We start from the raw sequence: 16,646 nt of genomic DNA on the forward strand, positions 1-16,646 counted from the left end.
CAATCAAAAATATTTTTATAGCCATATGTTCCCATTTCCCTGACTGTTAAATTATATTTATTCTATTCTTATCTGTCTCACAGAAGAATTCAAGGATTCATAATATTTGCAAAGGATGCTCCATTTTTTTCACCAGAGAAAAGAATCACCCTAATATAAATTTATAGGCATAACCATTAGCAAAAGCTAACCCAACTGAAACCATTTAAATTCTTTTATATAGAACCACATAATTCTCTAATAAGTCTTGATTGTTTTAAATCTTTTAGATTCAATTATTGGTTCCTTTTAAGTTGTTTTCTATGAATTTTTCTCTCCTATATTATCTGATCTATTTCCCCTCATTTCTCTAATCTTATTTTATTGCCTTGCCAGCTGCTTTCTAAAGTTATTGTGTTCTGGAAGCTTCCAGGTAGCCCACAGAGTATACCCATTACAAATCTGGATTGAGTACTCCTGGAGGATAACAGACCTAGAAATAGTCTTCTAGGGGCCACTTGGTGATGCAGTGGATAGAGAACTGACCCTGGAGTCAGAAGGACCTGAGATTAAATTTGACCTTGGCAAGTCATGCAACCCTTTTGCCTTGCAAAAAAACAAAAAAATAAAATTGTCTTCTAATTTGTTGAACATTGCCTCATATACACTTAATAAATACTGACTGATTGATTAATTGAATCACCATCACTATTTCTATGCCCTATCTGCACCAAATATACCAGCAATATTGGGTTATATGGTGCATTTATTGTTGTTTTTTTCTTCCTTCTAGAAGAAGACCGTGACATCAGGGAGGTGATGCTATGACAAACACATAATTTAGACTTGCATGGGGGGACTGTGTGCTAAGTCACCAGCCTCACTTTCTCCTCCAGAGCCATCTCAGTCCAGTGGCCAGATATGAATCAGAACAACTGGAGATGGCCTTGGATGCAAGGCAGGGTCAGGATTAAGTGACTTGACCAAGATCATAGTTAATTCTACTTCTCTTTCCAGGTCCCCTTCAAATGTCATCTTCTTTATGAAACCTTCTCTGATGTCCATAACCTGTAGTTATTTCTCCCTTTTCTAAACTTTCTTTTCCCCCTTTGTAACTTCCTTATTGTGTTGTCACATGTTTCCTTGACATTATCTTCTCTACTTCATATTTATTTTTTGGTGTACATGACATATATACTTAGATATGTACTTATTTTACCTGGTAAAATGTAAGCTACTTGAAAATAAGTATTTATTCATTTTTTTTGTATTTTTATCCATAACATCGTGGGCCAGATTTCCAGGACAGAGAACATGATAAATACTTGTTTGTTCATTAATTGATTACATATATCTCTCCACCTTGATGTTCCAAATCAATATGTCTAAAACTTAAATCCATTTTAATCCTGTACTCCATCCTTTATCTCCTAATTTTCCTATTTTTTGTTTAACACATTACAGAACATTGTTTAAGTTAGATCTATAAGACTGCTTTCTGGCTTTTTCCTCTTCATCTTTTTAAATGCTGTTGGATTGTGATGTTTGGGGAAGATCTTCTGTTAACACTAGATTCTAGTTTGGGTATTGGAGCATGACCAAATATGCTTCTTTGCATCCCCTGTAGGACTCAATCTGATGTCTTTTGTACCAATGCCCCATTCCTAGTTACAATCTCTCACTCTATAGGAGTTGCCATTCTAAGGCCCATTATTGTCAGAATGAGCTTGTTCATAGCCAAGCTTCCCCCCATCTCATACCCTCAAACAGTGGGATCTCCAAATGCTAATCACATGGAGCATGAACATCTCTTCATCTGCTTCTTGCTGGGATGGCTGCATTCATCCCCCCCCATGGGGGTACATAATTGTAGAGAGCTGTCATTAGGTAATGCAGTTATAATGCACTGCACAGAATAATTAAAACCCTTAATGGGACAAAACCTGTTTACTGATGAATTAACTGGTAATATTCACTCTTCTACATGAGCACCCTTCAGCTGGCACTGATCACTTAATCCGTTGCTGGTTTAATTAATGCAGTAGGAATTTCTCAAAGAGGGGGTCTGTACCTTTCTGGCTAAGCCTTGACATCAGGTGTTCAAAGAAAAAGAGAGGCTTCACACTGGAGACATCCTCATCAAAGGTTCATTTCCAGAACACTATGGGCAACAATAAGTCTTAAACCTCCCCACATCTTACTGCAATTAAACTAGAAGGCTCTTGAACACTTACATTCTAACAAAATTGTGGTGCAATTTAGTCAGCTTTTCTCTTCTTAATACTTACTCACACCTATGACTTTTCCGTCAGTTAGTCAATAACAAGTATTTATTAAACATTTACAGGAATTAAGCTAAGCCCAAGGGGATACAAAGAAAGGCAAAAAAATCATCTTTATCCACAGGGAGTTTGTGTTCAAACAGAGCTTTGCAAATATTCAAATAATTGTGTAATATAGCTATATAGATAGTTATAGTTATAGTTGTGTGTGTGTATATATGTATATCTATATATCTATCTATCTATATATATATATATATATATATATATATATATATATATGTATGTATCTAAAAGAAGTGGAGAGGAGAGGAAGCAGGGGATGTGAGACTCAGGTAGGTATAGTGTATAGAGGACCTGTCCTTGTGTCAGATAAGCAACTGAGTTCAAATCTGGCCTCAAAAATTTGCTAGATGTGTTACCCAGGGCAAGTTACTTTATTTGTTTTCTCATCTGTAAAATAAGCTATAGAAGGAAATGGCCAATATCCCTGCCAAGAAAATCCCCAAAAGGGGTCATGAAGAGTTGGACATAAATTATATGACTGCAATAACAACTATGTTTACACATATTTATGTTTTCTATGTGTATATTTGTATATTATATTGATATACATTATAATATAAAATCTATAATGCATATTATATTTAGAAATTCTTCATATATCCATACATACTTCTATATCTATGTTCATGCTCACATATATTTATACCCTCATAGTATAATTAGGAGATAATATCAGAGGCAGGTAGGGCAAGGGAAGACTGGGTAACTAGAAAAGTCATCTTGTAAGAGAGTGGCATTTATATTGAGCTCAGTCGATCCAGTAGGTGAGGGTGAGAAAAGAGAGCATTCCAGGCAAAGGAGATGGCCAGATAAAAGCCATGGAGTTGGGAGACAGAGTCATATGTTCAAGGAATAGTAAGGAGGTAAAATGTTTCTGTATTATAGAGTAGGTGGAGGTGATCAAAGTATAAAAAGTGAGGTTTTATATTTGACCATATAGGTAATAGGGAGCCACTGGATTTAATTGAGATGGGGTGAGTGAATGTGGCAAAATGATCAAGTCCTAATTCATGTTATATAGAGACATATTTTTTTTTCTTTTTGTGGAAATGCTTCTTTATTTTATTCTGAGCATAAGGACTAAAACAGACATTTCCATAACAAAGTAGAATGGGAAAAATAGATTGTTCATGAAATTGCAGATCTATTACGTACAACTTGCTATTTCTTTTAAATATATAATATTATCATGTAGCTTTTTTCTTCCTCCCCCCACCCTAGAGATGGTTACCATTAGACACAAGTGTGTGTGTGTGTGTGTGTGTGTGTGTGTGTGTGTGTGTGTGTGTAAAACCATTCTGTATATCAGTTCTTTCTCTGGATGAAAATAGTGTCTTCCTTCGTAAGACATATTTAATCGTGATGTAAGAAAAACACAGTAATGTAATTATAGCCAGACTAGGACAGAGTGTAGTATTATTATCTTCCTTATTTCTGTATTAATATATTCTAAGATAGCATTGTCTTTTTTGCCATATACCACAATGTTAGCTCATCTTAAATTTTGTAGTTCTCTAAAAAATAATAGTTGTCCTTCAGTTTTGAAGGCCATACTAACCAAGTTAATGGTGGCATGTCTAACACATTATGTTTATTATAGTGAGGGGTATATTATTCAAAGACATCCTTCTCACTTATCTTTTCCAGAATCATTTCACCCCATATGTGGTCTGATTTAATAGGAAACAGGATTACTGGTGATGGTCTGAATATCACAGGAGTCTGTTGACCTTTGAATATGCTTTCCTTTTCTATATCAGTGAGACACCTCCAGGCTCCCACAGAATTGGTGACACCACAGTATATCCAAGCCTTTTTTTTTGATGGACTAATCATCAGTACAATCTTTTCCTCACAAATCAGCAAGATACCACAATGTTTCAGGAACAGCAGGCTGTGACAACATAGTATATCCAAGCCTGACTCTCTTCAGGCTAATTATCAGTGCTATCTCTCCTCTCAGACTCAACCACACTTTTCTGGGGAAGCCAAAGACTTTGGTTTTCCAGAAACTGTCTAGTGGGTCATGAGAGTAGAGATGCCATATATTAGTCAACATCATTTATGGTTGGAACTCCAACCATAGTCTTATCATCTTTGAACCTCTGACTTTCATTGTTGATTAATGAAAGCATTTTTGGCAAATGTTTACACTCAAGTTCGTCTTGCATCAGTCCAAGAATTTCACCAATAGTGTCATAATACCAACGCCCCCCAACCATACCTCTTAATCATGGCTGCAATTCCAAAAGCCATCAAGATAGAACTGGAGTCTATTCCATTATTCTCAAGTGGGGTATCTAGGCAATTTTAGTCTGCTTTGAATAAGTGGAGACAATATGGGAGTTGCTCTTTAAAGTAAGCTCTTTAAAAAAAAAGTTTACTTTAGTTCTCTAAAACTCTCAGATTGTCTCCTCCTGCCTATCTCTTCCACCCACTAAGGAACTTGTACCTGGTGTTAAAATTAACTATCCAAAATTAAAAGGAAACTGAGGACAAAGTTATCAAGTCATCTTTGATATAATTTGCAAAGGCTAGCATCAAATTAAATCCCCAGACCCCTCTGAGGTCAGAGACAAGGATTGATTTTAATTCATTTAGAATCTTTCTTAATACTATCCAGAAGTCCTTTCCTTCCAGGTGGTGCCTGGAAGGCATAAAGTGTACTTGGGAAAGAGTGGTTAGCAATTATCTTCCCTCTTCCTTAGTTTCATTACTCAATTTGGATTTCCAAAAAATGAACTCTTCCACAAGGACTGGAAAAAAGGAACTTAACTTCTGGCTTACCTTTCTCCAGCTGCCAAAAAGGGAAAATTAAACTTTTTAGAAAACATTTTCATCTTATGATTATTTTATTCTTCTAAATTATCTGCTACAAAATGATAAAGTCTTCTCAATCTATCTAATTACTAAATCTAGAGGTAAACTAGACAAGAAACTATCTATGTTAGTCTAGTTTGTTAGGGCTAGTTTTCTCTACAGAAAAGAGTTTAATCCCATAATAAGAATAAAAATAAATTTAAAATTCAATATTAAGGGATTTCCATTTCATTGGTCATATTTCCCTTTCACTATATTTGAGACATTGCTTTTTGAACCTATATGTATCCCTTTATTTTACTCAATTTTACTAATATTTTGAATTGTAATAAATTAATCTTTGAGCATGATGAATTTGATTCCCTTTATTATAGCTCCAACTTCCCTTAAGATATTACATAAAACCCGATTTTCCCAACTGAATTAGTCCGAGTTGTCTCATGAAAGGGCCAGCAACTAACTTCTGATCCCTTAGACTAACAATGTATCTTTTAGCCACATTGCTATTCAACAGTGTCCACTTTTTCTTTTTCCCTTCCTCATAACCAGAAAAGAGGCTTGGATTTTGCACTGTGTACTCCAATGCTAATATATTTGCATTTTTTAAAATGTAGGCTTTGTTACTCTGAATTAATGATGACATATCTGGCTCATGTGAAACAGAATAACTTTTATTTAGCCTGTATTTATGACTCTGGAGCTCATCATTGACTCTCAAAATGCTATTTTTATGGAACTAAAAACAAAGGCTATCTGGCCTCTCCTAAACAAGCAGAAATGGATAGTTCAGGCTACTCAGATCCAGACAGATTAAAGGAAGTATATTATTACTTTTTTCACATCCTTAGTATTTACACTGAGGTATCTTTTAAAAACATAATTATGTAATCACTGATAGTGAATGCTATAGTTAGGCTTGTTTCAGAATATCTATTAACACCATTCATTCCATTTTGAATGTCTCATAATTTTCTAAATTTGTCATTGCAGAAATATCTAATGCTTAATAACCACTAAAGGGATTTGCTGCAAACCCATTTTGCTGTTGTTCAGTCATGTCTGACTCTGCATGACCCCATGGATCACTACAATCCAAGAGGTTCTCCTGGCAAAGATACAGGAGTTGTCATTTCTTTCTCCAGCTCATTTTCCAGAGAAGGAACTCAGGCAAACAGGCTTAAGTTATATGCTTAGGGTCACACAGCTAGTAAGTTTCTGAAATTGGATTAAAACTCAGGCCTTCTGACTCTAGGTCCAGTGTTCCTTCCACTGAGCCACCTAGTTATTTCTACCCACACTGTACAGAGTACTATATTTAGCCTTTAGACATTAAACTTAAATTCATTCATTACTTTAATAAAAAAATCAATAACTAAAAATAATAACTCATTCATGTGGTGTTTTGGTTTTGTAAAGCAGTTTATATATAATTCCACACACAATTTCAGCTAATACAACAACTATGAGATAAGTGCTAAAGGTATTATTCCCATTTTACAGATGAAGAAATTAATGTTGATAAATGTTAAATGACTTCCCAAGGATCACACATCTAGGAAATGATTATAAAAATAAGGCAGTTTTAATGTTTGCACGTGCCCAAAATTTATAGCCCTGCAGCTTCTAAAGTATAGTTAGCAATGTTATCATTTTTAAGATATAAGTATGTCTTTATACAAGAAGTATAAACAAATTAAGAAAGAAATGACTAGTACCAAGAGAACAATGTATATAATAACAAATTTATGAATGTAATAAGAACTCTGATCACCTGCATAAATTGTACATGATTTCAGATAGTGATGTAACATGCTATCCAATTCCTGATCTAGTACAAAATGTAACATATTTGGACATGGCCAAGGAGAAAGTTTGTTTTGCATGATAATGTATATCTGTCACAATTAATTTTTTCTCAGAGATAAAGTAGGATTTCACTATCATAAAAGCTGTCGATCACTCCACTAGATTCTACTGTTTATCATAGAAGTGATTTATAAACACCATGCAAAGTTTGTAGACCTAAAGAAGAATCTTCTAAGTAGCTGGAGATAGTTAGCAATTAAGAATATGTAAAGGACCAAACACATAGCAGTGTAGTCTATTTGGTAGCATTACTAGGAGTTATCTTAAAGGTGGAAATTGTTGGTTTGTCTTTCCACAGTAAAAGCATATGCATATGAGCAGATTCACCACCATTTTTAGCTTAGAGATACATAAAAGCCTCTTTCTAGTAAAAATTTTAACACCTTTGATTTTTTTAACATATTGCTTTACAAATATTCATGGAGAAGAAACTACATTGATTTTTTTAACATATTGCTTTACAAATATTCATGGAGAAGGAACTACATAGATAGAAAGCCAGTTTAAAAAACCTGAGTTCCAATCTCCCTTCTGACACAGACTGGTTGTGTGATCCCGGATAAATCACTCAATCTCACCTTTTGTTGTTGTGGTTGAATTATTTCAATTGTATTTGACTCTTCATGACCCCATTTGGTTTACTATTTCCTTCTCCTATTCATTTTCTAGATGAGGAAGTGAGGCAAAAAGAGTTAAATGTCTTGCCCAGGATCATACCACTAGTTTCAGGCCAGATTTGAACTAGATTCCTCCTAACTCCAGGACAGCATTCTATTCATGGCAATATCTTGCTGTCTATAATCTCTCCTTGCCCCTAAGCAACAACGTAAAACTGAAGAACAGTTGACTGAAAAAAGAGGAAGGGACCATCCAGACACTGAGATTAGCTATATGTAATTCTATTCTACCTTTAAATATATTTACTTCAAGAAAATCTCTTTTTAAAGTAGTTAAAAATCCAGAAGATAATATAAGTCAATGGAAAATATGGAGAGGGATATGTTTAATTTTTAATTTCATTAGTTTCCTTTTTCAAGATTCATCACAAACCCCACTTTCTACAGGAAGGCCTTTCTCATTCTCCCTAGCTTCTACTGCCTTCCCTTTCAGATTCCCTTCCATTTTAACAATCTTATATGTAATATATATATATATATGTGTATATATATATACATATATATATATATTCACATATTGTCTCTTCCATTAGATTGTATGGTCTTTAAGCAAAAAGGGTTTTCTTCTGCTCTAACTTATTGTAAACCCAGCATTTACCACAGTCCCTATAATATAATAAGGGTGTGATAAGTGATTGATGTAATTGTTTTGTTCACCTTTTTGTAAAACTTAGTTTCATGTTTTTTTTAAATGCCTTAATTTTTAGCAATATTAAAAAAAATTCATGTTTCTATTTTCACACTCTCATCTCATAATGTTCTTCCTAGGGTCAGCGTCTTTTTGAAAAATTACTGCAATTGGCTGCTCGAAATATTGAGATCAAATTAGTGAGTGATGCAGCAGTCCATTCAAAGGTATTGGAAGACTTGAAAGGAAAGGGTAAGACAAAGGTTGATTTTATATTATTAAGTGCCTTAATAAGCAAACAACTTTAATTTCAAGTTTTACATAATGTGTCTTTCTCCAACATAATATTCTTAAGTAAATACTTTTATTTCCTTTAGGGAAAAAATACCTTCACTTAAAGTATTCTTTTTAAAAAGGAAACTTAACTGCCACCTGCAAAGGCAATTATAGCATCTCGTATTTTATTTTTATTGCTGTTATGTGTAGTCAAGTGTTATTTTGCCTGAAATGATGTTTCATTGATTATTAGTTCTTAGTTAATTATTGATTAATTAATAGTCATTGATGACAGACAATATAAATCATAATATACTTTGTATATTCTTATCACACGATTAGAGCTAATAGATTTATATCTTAATATGTCATAGCAGACAGAGTACTATACTTAGAGTCAGGAGACATCCCACCTCTGATACTTTACTAGCTATATGACCTTGGGCAAGTCACTTAAACTCTATGAGTCATAGTTTCTTGATTGAAAAACTAGGAGGTAGACTCTCCAGCTCTATGATTCCATAATTATCAATATTAATATTAAAGAGAATAGAGTCTAAACCCCATTTCTTCTCTTGCCCCATCAAGTAAAAAAAAACTGAAATAAAAAGTAAAAATGAAAAATCATCCAGTACCTAAGTTGAGGATTTCTAAGATCTTGTCTAACTAAAAATTAACATGTTCCAACTCTTTGAAAGGAGAATTTATATTGATATTATATTTGTAAGTCCTTCAATGGATCTCATTCCTTACAATCAGTTTTACACATGCTTCTATAATAATAACATTATTCTATGTTTTACATTACTTATATTCATATACATCTACTTCTGTTTTTTATCAGATGTTTTTGAAATTTTTTTAATTTAAATAGATGCATAACTCAGAATGAAGAAACAGGGTTCAGTTGTGGCTAGGTGGCATAGTGGATAAAGCACCTGCCCTGGAGTCAGGAGTACCTGAGTTCAAATCTGGTCTCAGACACTTAATAATTACCTAGCTGTGTGGACTTGGGCAAGCCACTTTAACCCTGTTTGCCTTGAAAAACCTTAAAAAACAAACAAACAAAAAAATAGAAACAGGGTTCTTAACCTTTTTTGGTTTGTGTCATGGACTTCTTTGGCAGTCTGGTGAAGCCTATTCAGACCTTTTCAGAATAATGTTTTTATTTATAATTGAAGAGATGCTAAATATCTTTTGTATGTTTGTAGATAGATAGACAGACAGATAGATAGATCCTTAGATAAATATCTGTGGTTATATGTGGATATAGAACATATCTATATAGAAAGATATAAATGATATAAATGCGGAGGCAGCTAAAACTGAAAATAGACAAATAGATTAGATATAGAAAGTCTGTTAAGTGTAGCAGTGGATAGAGTACTGGAACTAGAGTCAGAAAGACTCATCTTCCTGAGTTTCAATGGGACCTCAGACACTATCTGTGATCATGGGCAAGTCACTTAATCCTGTTTGTCTCCCTTTTCTCATCTGTTAAAAAAGCTGCAGAAGGAAATGGCAAACTGCATCAGTAGCTTTACTAAGAAAACTCCAAATGGGGTCACAAAGAGTCAGATACGACTGAAAAACAACAGTAACAACATAGATATAAACATCTTGCATCTAAGTTACACCTACCACCCTTGAAATATAAGAATTTCCAGTGGTGGGGGATGTGAAATTTTGGGGGGAAATGGGGAAAAGTCAGAGAGGCCCACTACCTTTTTAGTCCAAGACAGTGTATATTGATTGATTTTTTATTATAATGATCTACTCTGGTCACTGCTGTATTGTGACAAGTTCTTGACTCCACAGTGTAGCAGGGACATTGGTGAGCTGAAAATATGCAGGGGAGAGAAACTAGGACAATGAGATAATTCAAAACCATGCCACATAAGGAACATTTGGAGGAAATGAGGATTTTTATCTCTGAAAAGAAAAGACTTGGTGGGAGGATGTGAGAAATAATAGCTATCAGAAAATATCTGAAAGGTTGTTATATGGAAAACAGAATGGATTCATTTTGTTTCATCCAGGAACTATGACAGTCATAGGTGGAAGGTAAAGATTCAGATTTCAGCTCTTCATAAGAGAAAAATCTCCTAACAATTAGAGTTGTACAAAAATAAAATGAGGAGTATGATTAAGTAGATAGAAAATTGGACTTGGGGTCAACAAGACCTGGTTGAGTTCAAGCCTTGTTCTTAACACAGGTTAGTTATGTAACCTCAGTGACTTAGGCAACTCTATCTGGGATGTGTGACTTAGATGAGAGCTGTAAGATAAATCAGTGGAAAGATTCTGGGAAGTTTCCAGGTTAGTGAAATCAATGGTAGATGTGGAACTCTCCGTCATTTCCCCTCTCTTTAAAAAAAAAAAAAGAAAAGAAAAAGAAAAAAGTAGAATAGGATAAGTTGAAGAGTAGTCAGTTTGCTATCATTGAGGGCTTATAAGCAGGAAAGAAATAATTTCTTGTCATGAATGTTGTAGCTGGAATTCACAATTTGAGCAAAATTTTCAAGGTCTTTTTCAGCCCAAGGTTTGTCCTCAGTATCTCCACTACTGAGATTCTGTTATTGTGCTTCTGACACATCTATTTTCAGAGTTTGAACTTGTCTGTAAACAATAACAAAGTTAGAAAAAAGTCTATTTAGAAAAAAAGTTTTTTGAATTGCTTGCATTTTACTTTGTGCCGAAAAACCTAATGTTTGAAAAGGGCTATTGCTACTTATATGAATTTATTTTTTTTAGAGTGAATTGTAATCATTTGTTTGCCTTAAGGTCTGGTCAGTTTGGTACAATCTTGCCTTTTTCTGGAAAGGGAAGACAGACTTGATTTTCACAAGTATATGTGAATATCTTGATCTTTTTAGGTGTAAAAAGGACAACCTTACTTAGATTTAAAAAGAAAAAAGTGACAAATCATATCAAGGTACAAAGTTTATTTAAGTAACTATTATCTTTTCTAAGAAGATCAAATAAACTACCCTAATTAAGTCAATACTTGTTTTTAATTTAATAAAATTGAACTAATTTTTAGAAATAGTTATATGTAATCTTACTTAAATCATCAAAACTCATTTATCTTTCTAAGTACTTTCTGGCATGATACCTTGATGATAAAAGATTAAGTAGAAAGAAAGGAAATTTATTTTATGGTTTACTTTATTTCATTTATTCATGAAACTGAGCTTTGCTTAAATATTGTATAGAAATATTATGGGAGCAGCTGTAACTCTTTTTTTAGGGTTTTTTTTTTCAAGGCAAACGGGTTTAAGTGGCTTGCCCAAGGCCACACAGCTAGGTAATATTAAGTGTTCTGAGGCTGGATTTGAACTCAGGTACTCCTGACTCCAAGGCCGGTGCTTTATCCACTACGCCACCTAGCCACCCCCAGCTGTAACTCTTAAAGTCATTGTTTACAGTGGATATAAGTCAAATATACAAAAAAGGAGGAAGTATATTTAAGATCCTTAAAAACATTGTAAAAATAAAACAATAGTCTGGTAACATTTTTATGTTCTTAGCTTCAGCAAACTGCTATGTTTCTTTTTTTTAATTTCAATCACATGGTCAAGAAGACATAAGGAAGTCATAGGGGAAAATATCAGTTTTAGCTGATTAAAAATATGTAAGTGCAAATTAAGACTATTCTTTGTATTAACTTGATAGCCTAACCAGGGTTAAAGAGAAGATTGTTAACAATAAGTCAGAAATGGCAGTTAAGAGAAAAAGCCTAGAGATGTTTGTTATATTAAACTTTATGCTAATCATACAGGAGGGCTCAAATTCAAACAAATGAGTCAACATAAATCAGAATGAAGTTTTCTCATCAAAACCTGGAAATAGTAGTGGTCTTCAGGAAACTATTACATGATTAAGAATTAGTGAGATATTGTCAAAATTTATTTCTTTGAAAGTTTGAATGCTATAGCTCAATTTTTTAAAAGAAGAGTAACATTAATAATTCATCTGAATCTAAGTCAAAAATTATGTCTTCTTAGAGTTTGAATACAATGTGATGAGCACTCATTCTTGTCAGAATCTGGAAGCAAATCTCCTTTGTCACTTATTATGATGCAATAATATTCCATTACATGAATACACTGCACCAGAATTCATCCAGCCATTCACCAATTAATGTCCAACTTTTTACTGCAACAACAAAAAAATATTGTTATGAATGTTTTTGTTCAGAAAGATTTCTTTCCACTTTCTTTGATCTCTTGTAGTAGAATGCCTGTGTCCAAGGGTCTCCACAATTTAAAGATTTCAAGGCTATAGTACCAGAATGCTTCCCAGAATAGTTCCACCATTTCACTCCTCCACCAACAAATTCCTCTCGAATGTCCTCCAACAATTATCGTTATCCATTTCTGTGATCTTTGCCTTATAATCTTATGTGCATGAACTGAAATTTCAAACTTATTTTAATTTACATTTCTCTTATTATTGATTTTAGAGTATTTTTATATGAGTGATTAGCAGACTAGTCGAATCCATTTTTTTCCATCAAAATATACCTTAACTGAAGCAACTGAGCCTCAGGAAGCAACCCAAAACCAGACACAGGCTAGGGAAATGAATAAACAGAGAAAAAAGAGGAATACCATTGAGAAATATATTGTCTATGATCCCAGGAAGGATCAAATACTCAATCTGAAGATGTGGAAGTACAAGCTTCTGCATCTAAAGACTCCAAGATAAAATAGATATTGGGCTCAGGCTATGACAGAGCTTGATTAAGATTTTGAAAATCAAGTAAAGGAGATAGAAGAAAAATTGGGAAAAGCAATGAGAGAGATGCAAGAAAAACATAAAAAAGAAGTCAGCAGCTTAGTCAAGGAGATGCAAAAAAAAATGCTGAAGAAAATAACATGTTAAAAGCCAGCATAAGTCAAACGGATAAAACACTTCAAAAAGTTATTGAGGAGAAGAATGCTTTAAAAAGCAGAACTGGCCAGATAGAAAAAGAGATAAGAAAGCTCCCTGAAGAAAATAAATCCTTCAAATGTAGAATGGAACTAAAGGAAGCTGTTGACTTTATGAGAAGTCAAGACACAATTCTTCAAAAGCAAAAAAATGAAAAATTAGAAGAAAATGTGAAACAAAATTTCATTGAAAAAAACAATTGATCTGGAAAAACAGATTCAGGGAAGATAATTTAAAAATTATTGGGATACCTGAAAGTCATGATTAGGAAAAGAGCCTTGACCTCATTTTTAAAGAATTCCTACAGGAAAATTGCCCAATTATCCTAGAAGCAGAGGGCAAAATAGAAATGGAGAGAATCCATCAATCTTCCTCAGAAAGAAATACAAAAAAAAAACAACTCCCAGGCATATTATAGCCAAGTTCCAGAACTCCCAAGTCAAAGAGAAAATATTACAAGCAGCCAGAAGGACACAATTCAAATATCGTGGAGCTGCAGTCAGGATCACACAGGACTTAGCAGCAACTACCTCAAGGGCTCGTAGGTCTTGGAATATAATATTCTGGAAGGCAAAAGAGCTCAGAATGCAACTGAGAATCAACCACCCAGGAAAACTGAACATCCTCTTCCAGGGGAAAAGATGGACATTCAACGAACCAGGGGAATTTCAGTCATTCCTGTTGAAACAACCTGTTGAAACAAGAGCTGAACATAAAGCTTTATCTTCAAATACAGGACTCAGGTGAAGCATAGAGAGTGGAAGAGAAGGGTAAAATATGAGGAACTTAATGATGTTGAACTGCATGTATTCCTGCACAGAATAGTACCCATATGAAACTTCTCATTTCATAGAGCAGGTAGAAGGAGCTTTTATAGATGAAACACAGGAGAGAGCTGAATTTGAAGATATAATATATTGTAAAAATGGAGTCAATGGCTAAAAGGGAAATGTAATGGGAGTAAGAGAAAGGAGAGGTGGAATAGGCTAAAATATTTCATATAATAAGATTTTTTATTGCAATGAGCTATCGCAATGATATGGAAGTGGGGAAGGCAAGGGGGAATGAGGGAACCTTCACTCTCATCAGAGGTGGCTCGGAGAGGAAACAGCATATATACTCAATGGGGTATAAGACATCTAGATTAAAAAGGAGAGAAAGGGGACAGGGGAAGAAGAGGGATGTGAGTGATGGAGGAAAGGGTGAACCCTGGGGGAGAGTAGTCAGATATAACACATTTTTTTTTTACTTCTTGCAAGGGGATGGGATTGGATGGCCTGTCTGGGACCACAGGGCCAAGGTGGGGTCTTAGGGGTGGTATGTGGGCTCAGGGTGTCTTGGACCCAGGGCTGGTGATCAGTCTACTACTTCACCACTCAGCTACCCCACAGCACATTTAAGAAGAGGGACAGAGTGAGAGGAGAGAGAAAATATAGTATATGGTAGTGGGGAGGTATGAATGGAGGGAGTTACAATCAGCAATGGCAATGGTAGAAAAATATAGTGGTAGCTTTTGTGATGGACTTATCATAAAAAATGTGATCTACCCACGACAAAGCTTGTGGTGTTGGAACACAGACTAAAGCATATTTTTTTAAATTTTTTTTTTCCTCTTTCCTTTATTGCTCATGAGGGTCTATATTTTTTGGGGGGAAGAGAGTATTATGTTTACTCTTAAACAAGAATATTTTAGTAATGTATAAAAAATCATTTGTACAAAAATGAAAAATAAATGCACTAAAAAATGTACCTTGACTAAATTTTATTTTCTTATTAGTAAATTAAACTTTAAAAAATCAACATAGATATATACATAATATAACCAGATAACCTTGAAATTATTCCTTTGTAATAACATTTTTTTCAGGGGCAGATCAGTGAGTTAGTGTTCAGGTTCAATTTGAGAAAAAAATGAAATGTTCATTAGTCATTGATTGAACAGTTAAAAAAATTACTTTCTCCATCACAGCAAGAATAATGAACAAGTGGCACTTAGAATCATTTGTCTCCTCCATTCTTCTCTCTAAACTGAAACATGTCTGATCAGCAGGGAAGAATATTGTGACTGTAGTGTTCTTCAGATATCCACTAAGTCACTAGGACCCCAACTCCACTTAAATGGAATTTGTTATGCCCTTGGGAGACAAGAAAACTGCATGAAAGGAGGCAGGGGTTAATCAGTTCTCAAGAAAAATTTTATTGTTTTTAGGAGAAAGCCAATCCCTACTGTGTGTAAAAAAGTAAAACTCTGATCCTATTACATATGGTAAAAATTTAATATCACCAAAAATATTTTAAAATATTTTAATAGGTTGCCTTTTCTCTTCTGAGAAATGCTTGATCATATTCCATAATGACTTTTCATTCGGGCTCTTGTTTTTATAGATTTAAATCAATTCTATTTTTATCTTGAATGTGAGACCTTTATTGGATAAATTGGTTGCAGAGATTTTTTCCCCCTCATTTAAATGTTTTCATTCTAATTTTAGTTGCATTGATTTGTTTTGTGTGTATGCCTTTAAATATTATAGAAAAATTTTTTACATTTTATCTCCTGTGACCTTTGTGCTTGAATTCTTTATGAATGTTTAAAATATTTTTTCTTTGATCTAGAAATTCTAAGTTTTAACTATGACTAATGAAACTTAGGAAGCTTCCTTTTCTTTCAGGAGTGATTAATGGATTCTCTCTATTTTTGCTTTACCTTTGGTTCTAGTAAACATAGGCAGTTTTCATTTATTATTTCTAGTAGTCTAGCAGTAAATATAATATATACAGTACATATAGATACTGATTTTTTTCTTGTGGTTTTCAGGGAGTCTGATGATTGTTAAATTCTCTATCATTGACCTTCTTTCCATATCAGTTGTTTTTGATAGCAAATATTTTATGTTTTATTTTTTCAATCTTTGGGTTTGTTCTGACTTTTTGTTGTTGTTTTTGTTATTTTGTTGAGTCCTTGAATTCTATTTGGTCTCTTCTAACTTTCAAAGAGATCATTAGGTGGATAAGGATTTTCTGATTTTTTTTAAATTCTCCCTCCAATGCTTCCTTCTTATTTCATTTATATTACATATTATATATACATATATATTATCTCATTTCATTTTTTGTCAA

General features: G+C 33.8%; 1 protein-coding gene across 3 annotated transcripts in view; it reads left to right on the top strand.

Annotated features, from left to right (window-relative positions):
* PLD5 (phospholipase D family member 5) overlaps positions 1-16,646 on the top strand; it is a 397,224-nt gene that overhangs the window by 214,007 nt on the left and 166,571 nt on the right. For all 3 annotated transcript variants that reach the window (XM_074222900.1, XM_074222901.1, XM_074222902.1), the window contains one exon: positions 8,459-8,570. In XM_074222900.1, the coding sequence (XP_074079001.1) occupies positions 8,459-8,570 (112 nt within the window). The remainder of the gene's footprint in view (positions 1-8,458; positions 8,571-16,646) is intronic.

Source organism: Macrotis lagotis, chromosome 2 (assembly GCF_037893015.1).
Source record: "Macrotis lagotis isolate mMagLag1 chromosome 2, bilby.v1.9.chrom.fasta, whole genome shotgun sequence".
NCBI lineage: Eukaryota > Metazoa > Chordata > Mammalia > Peramelemorphia > Peramelidae > Macrotis > Macrotis lagotis.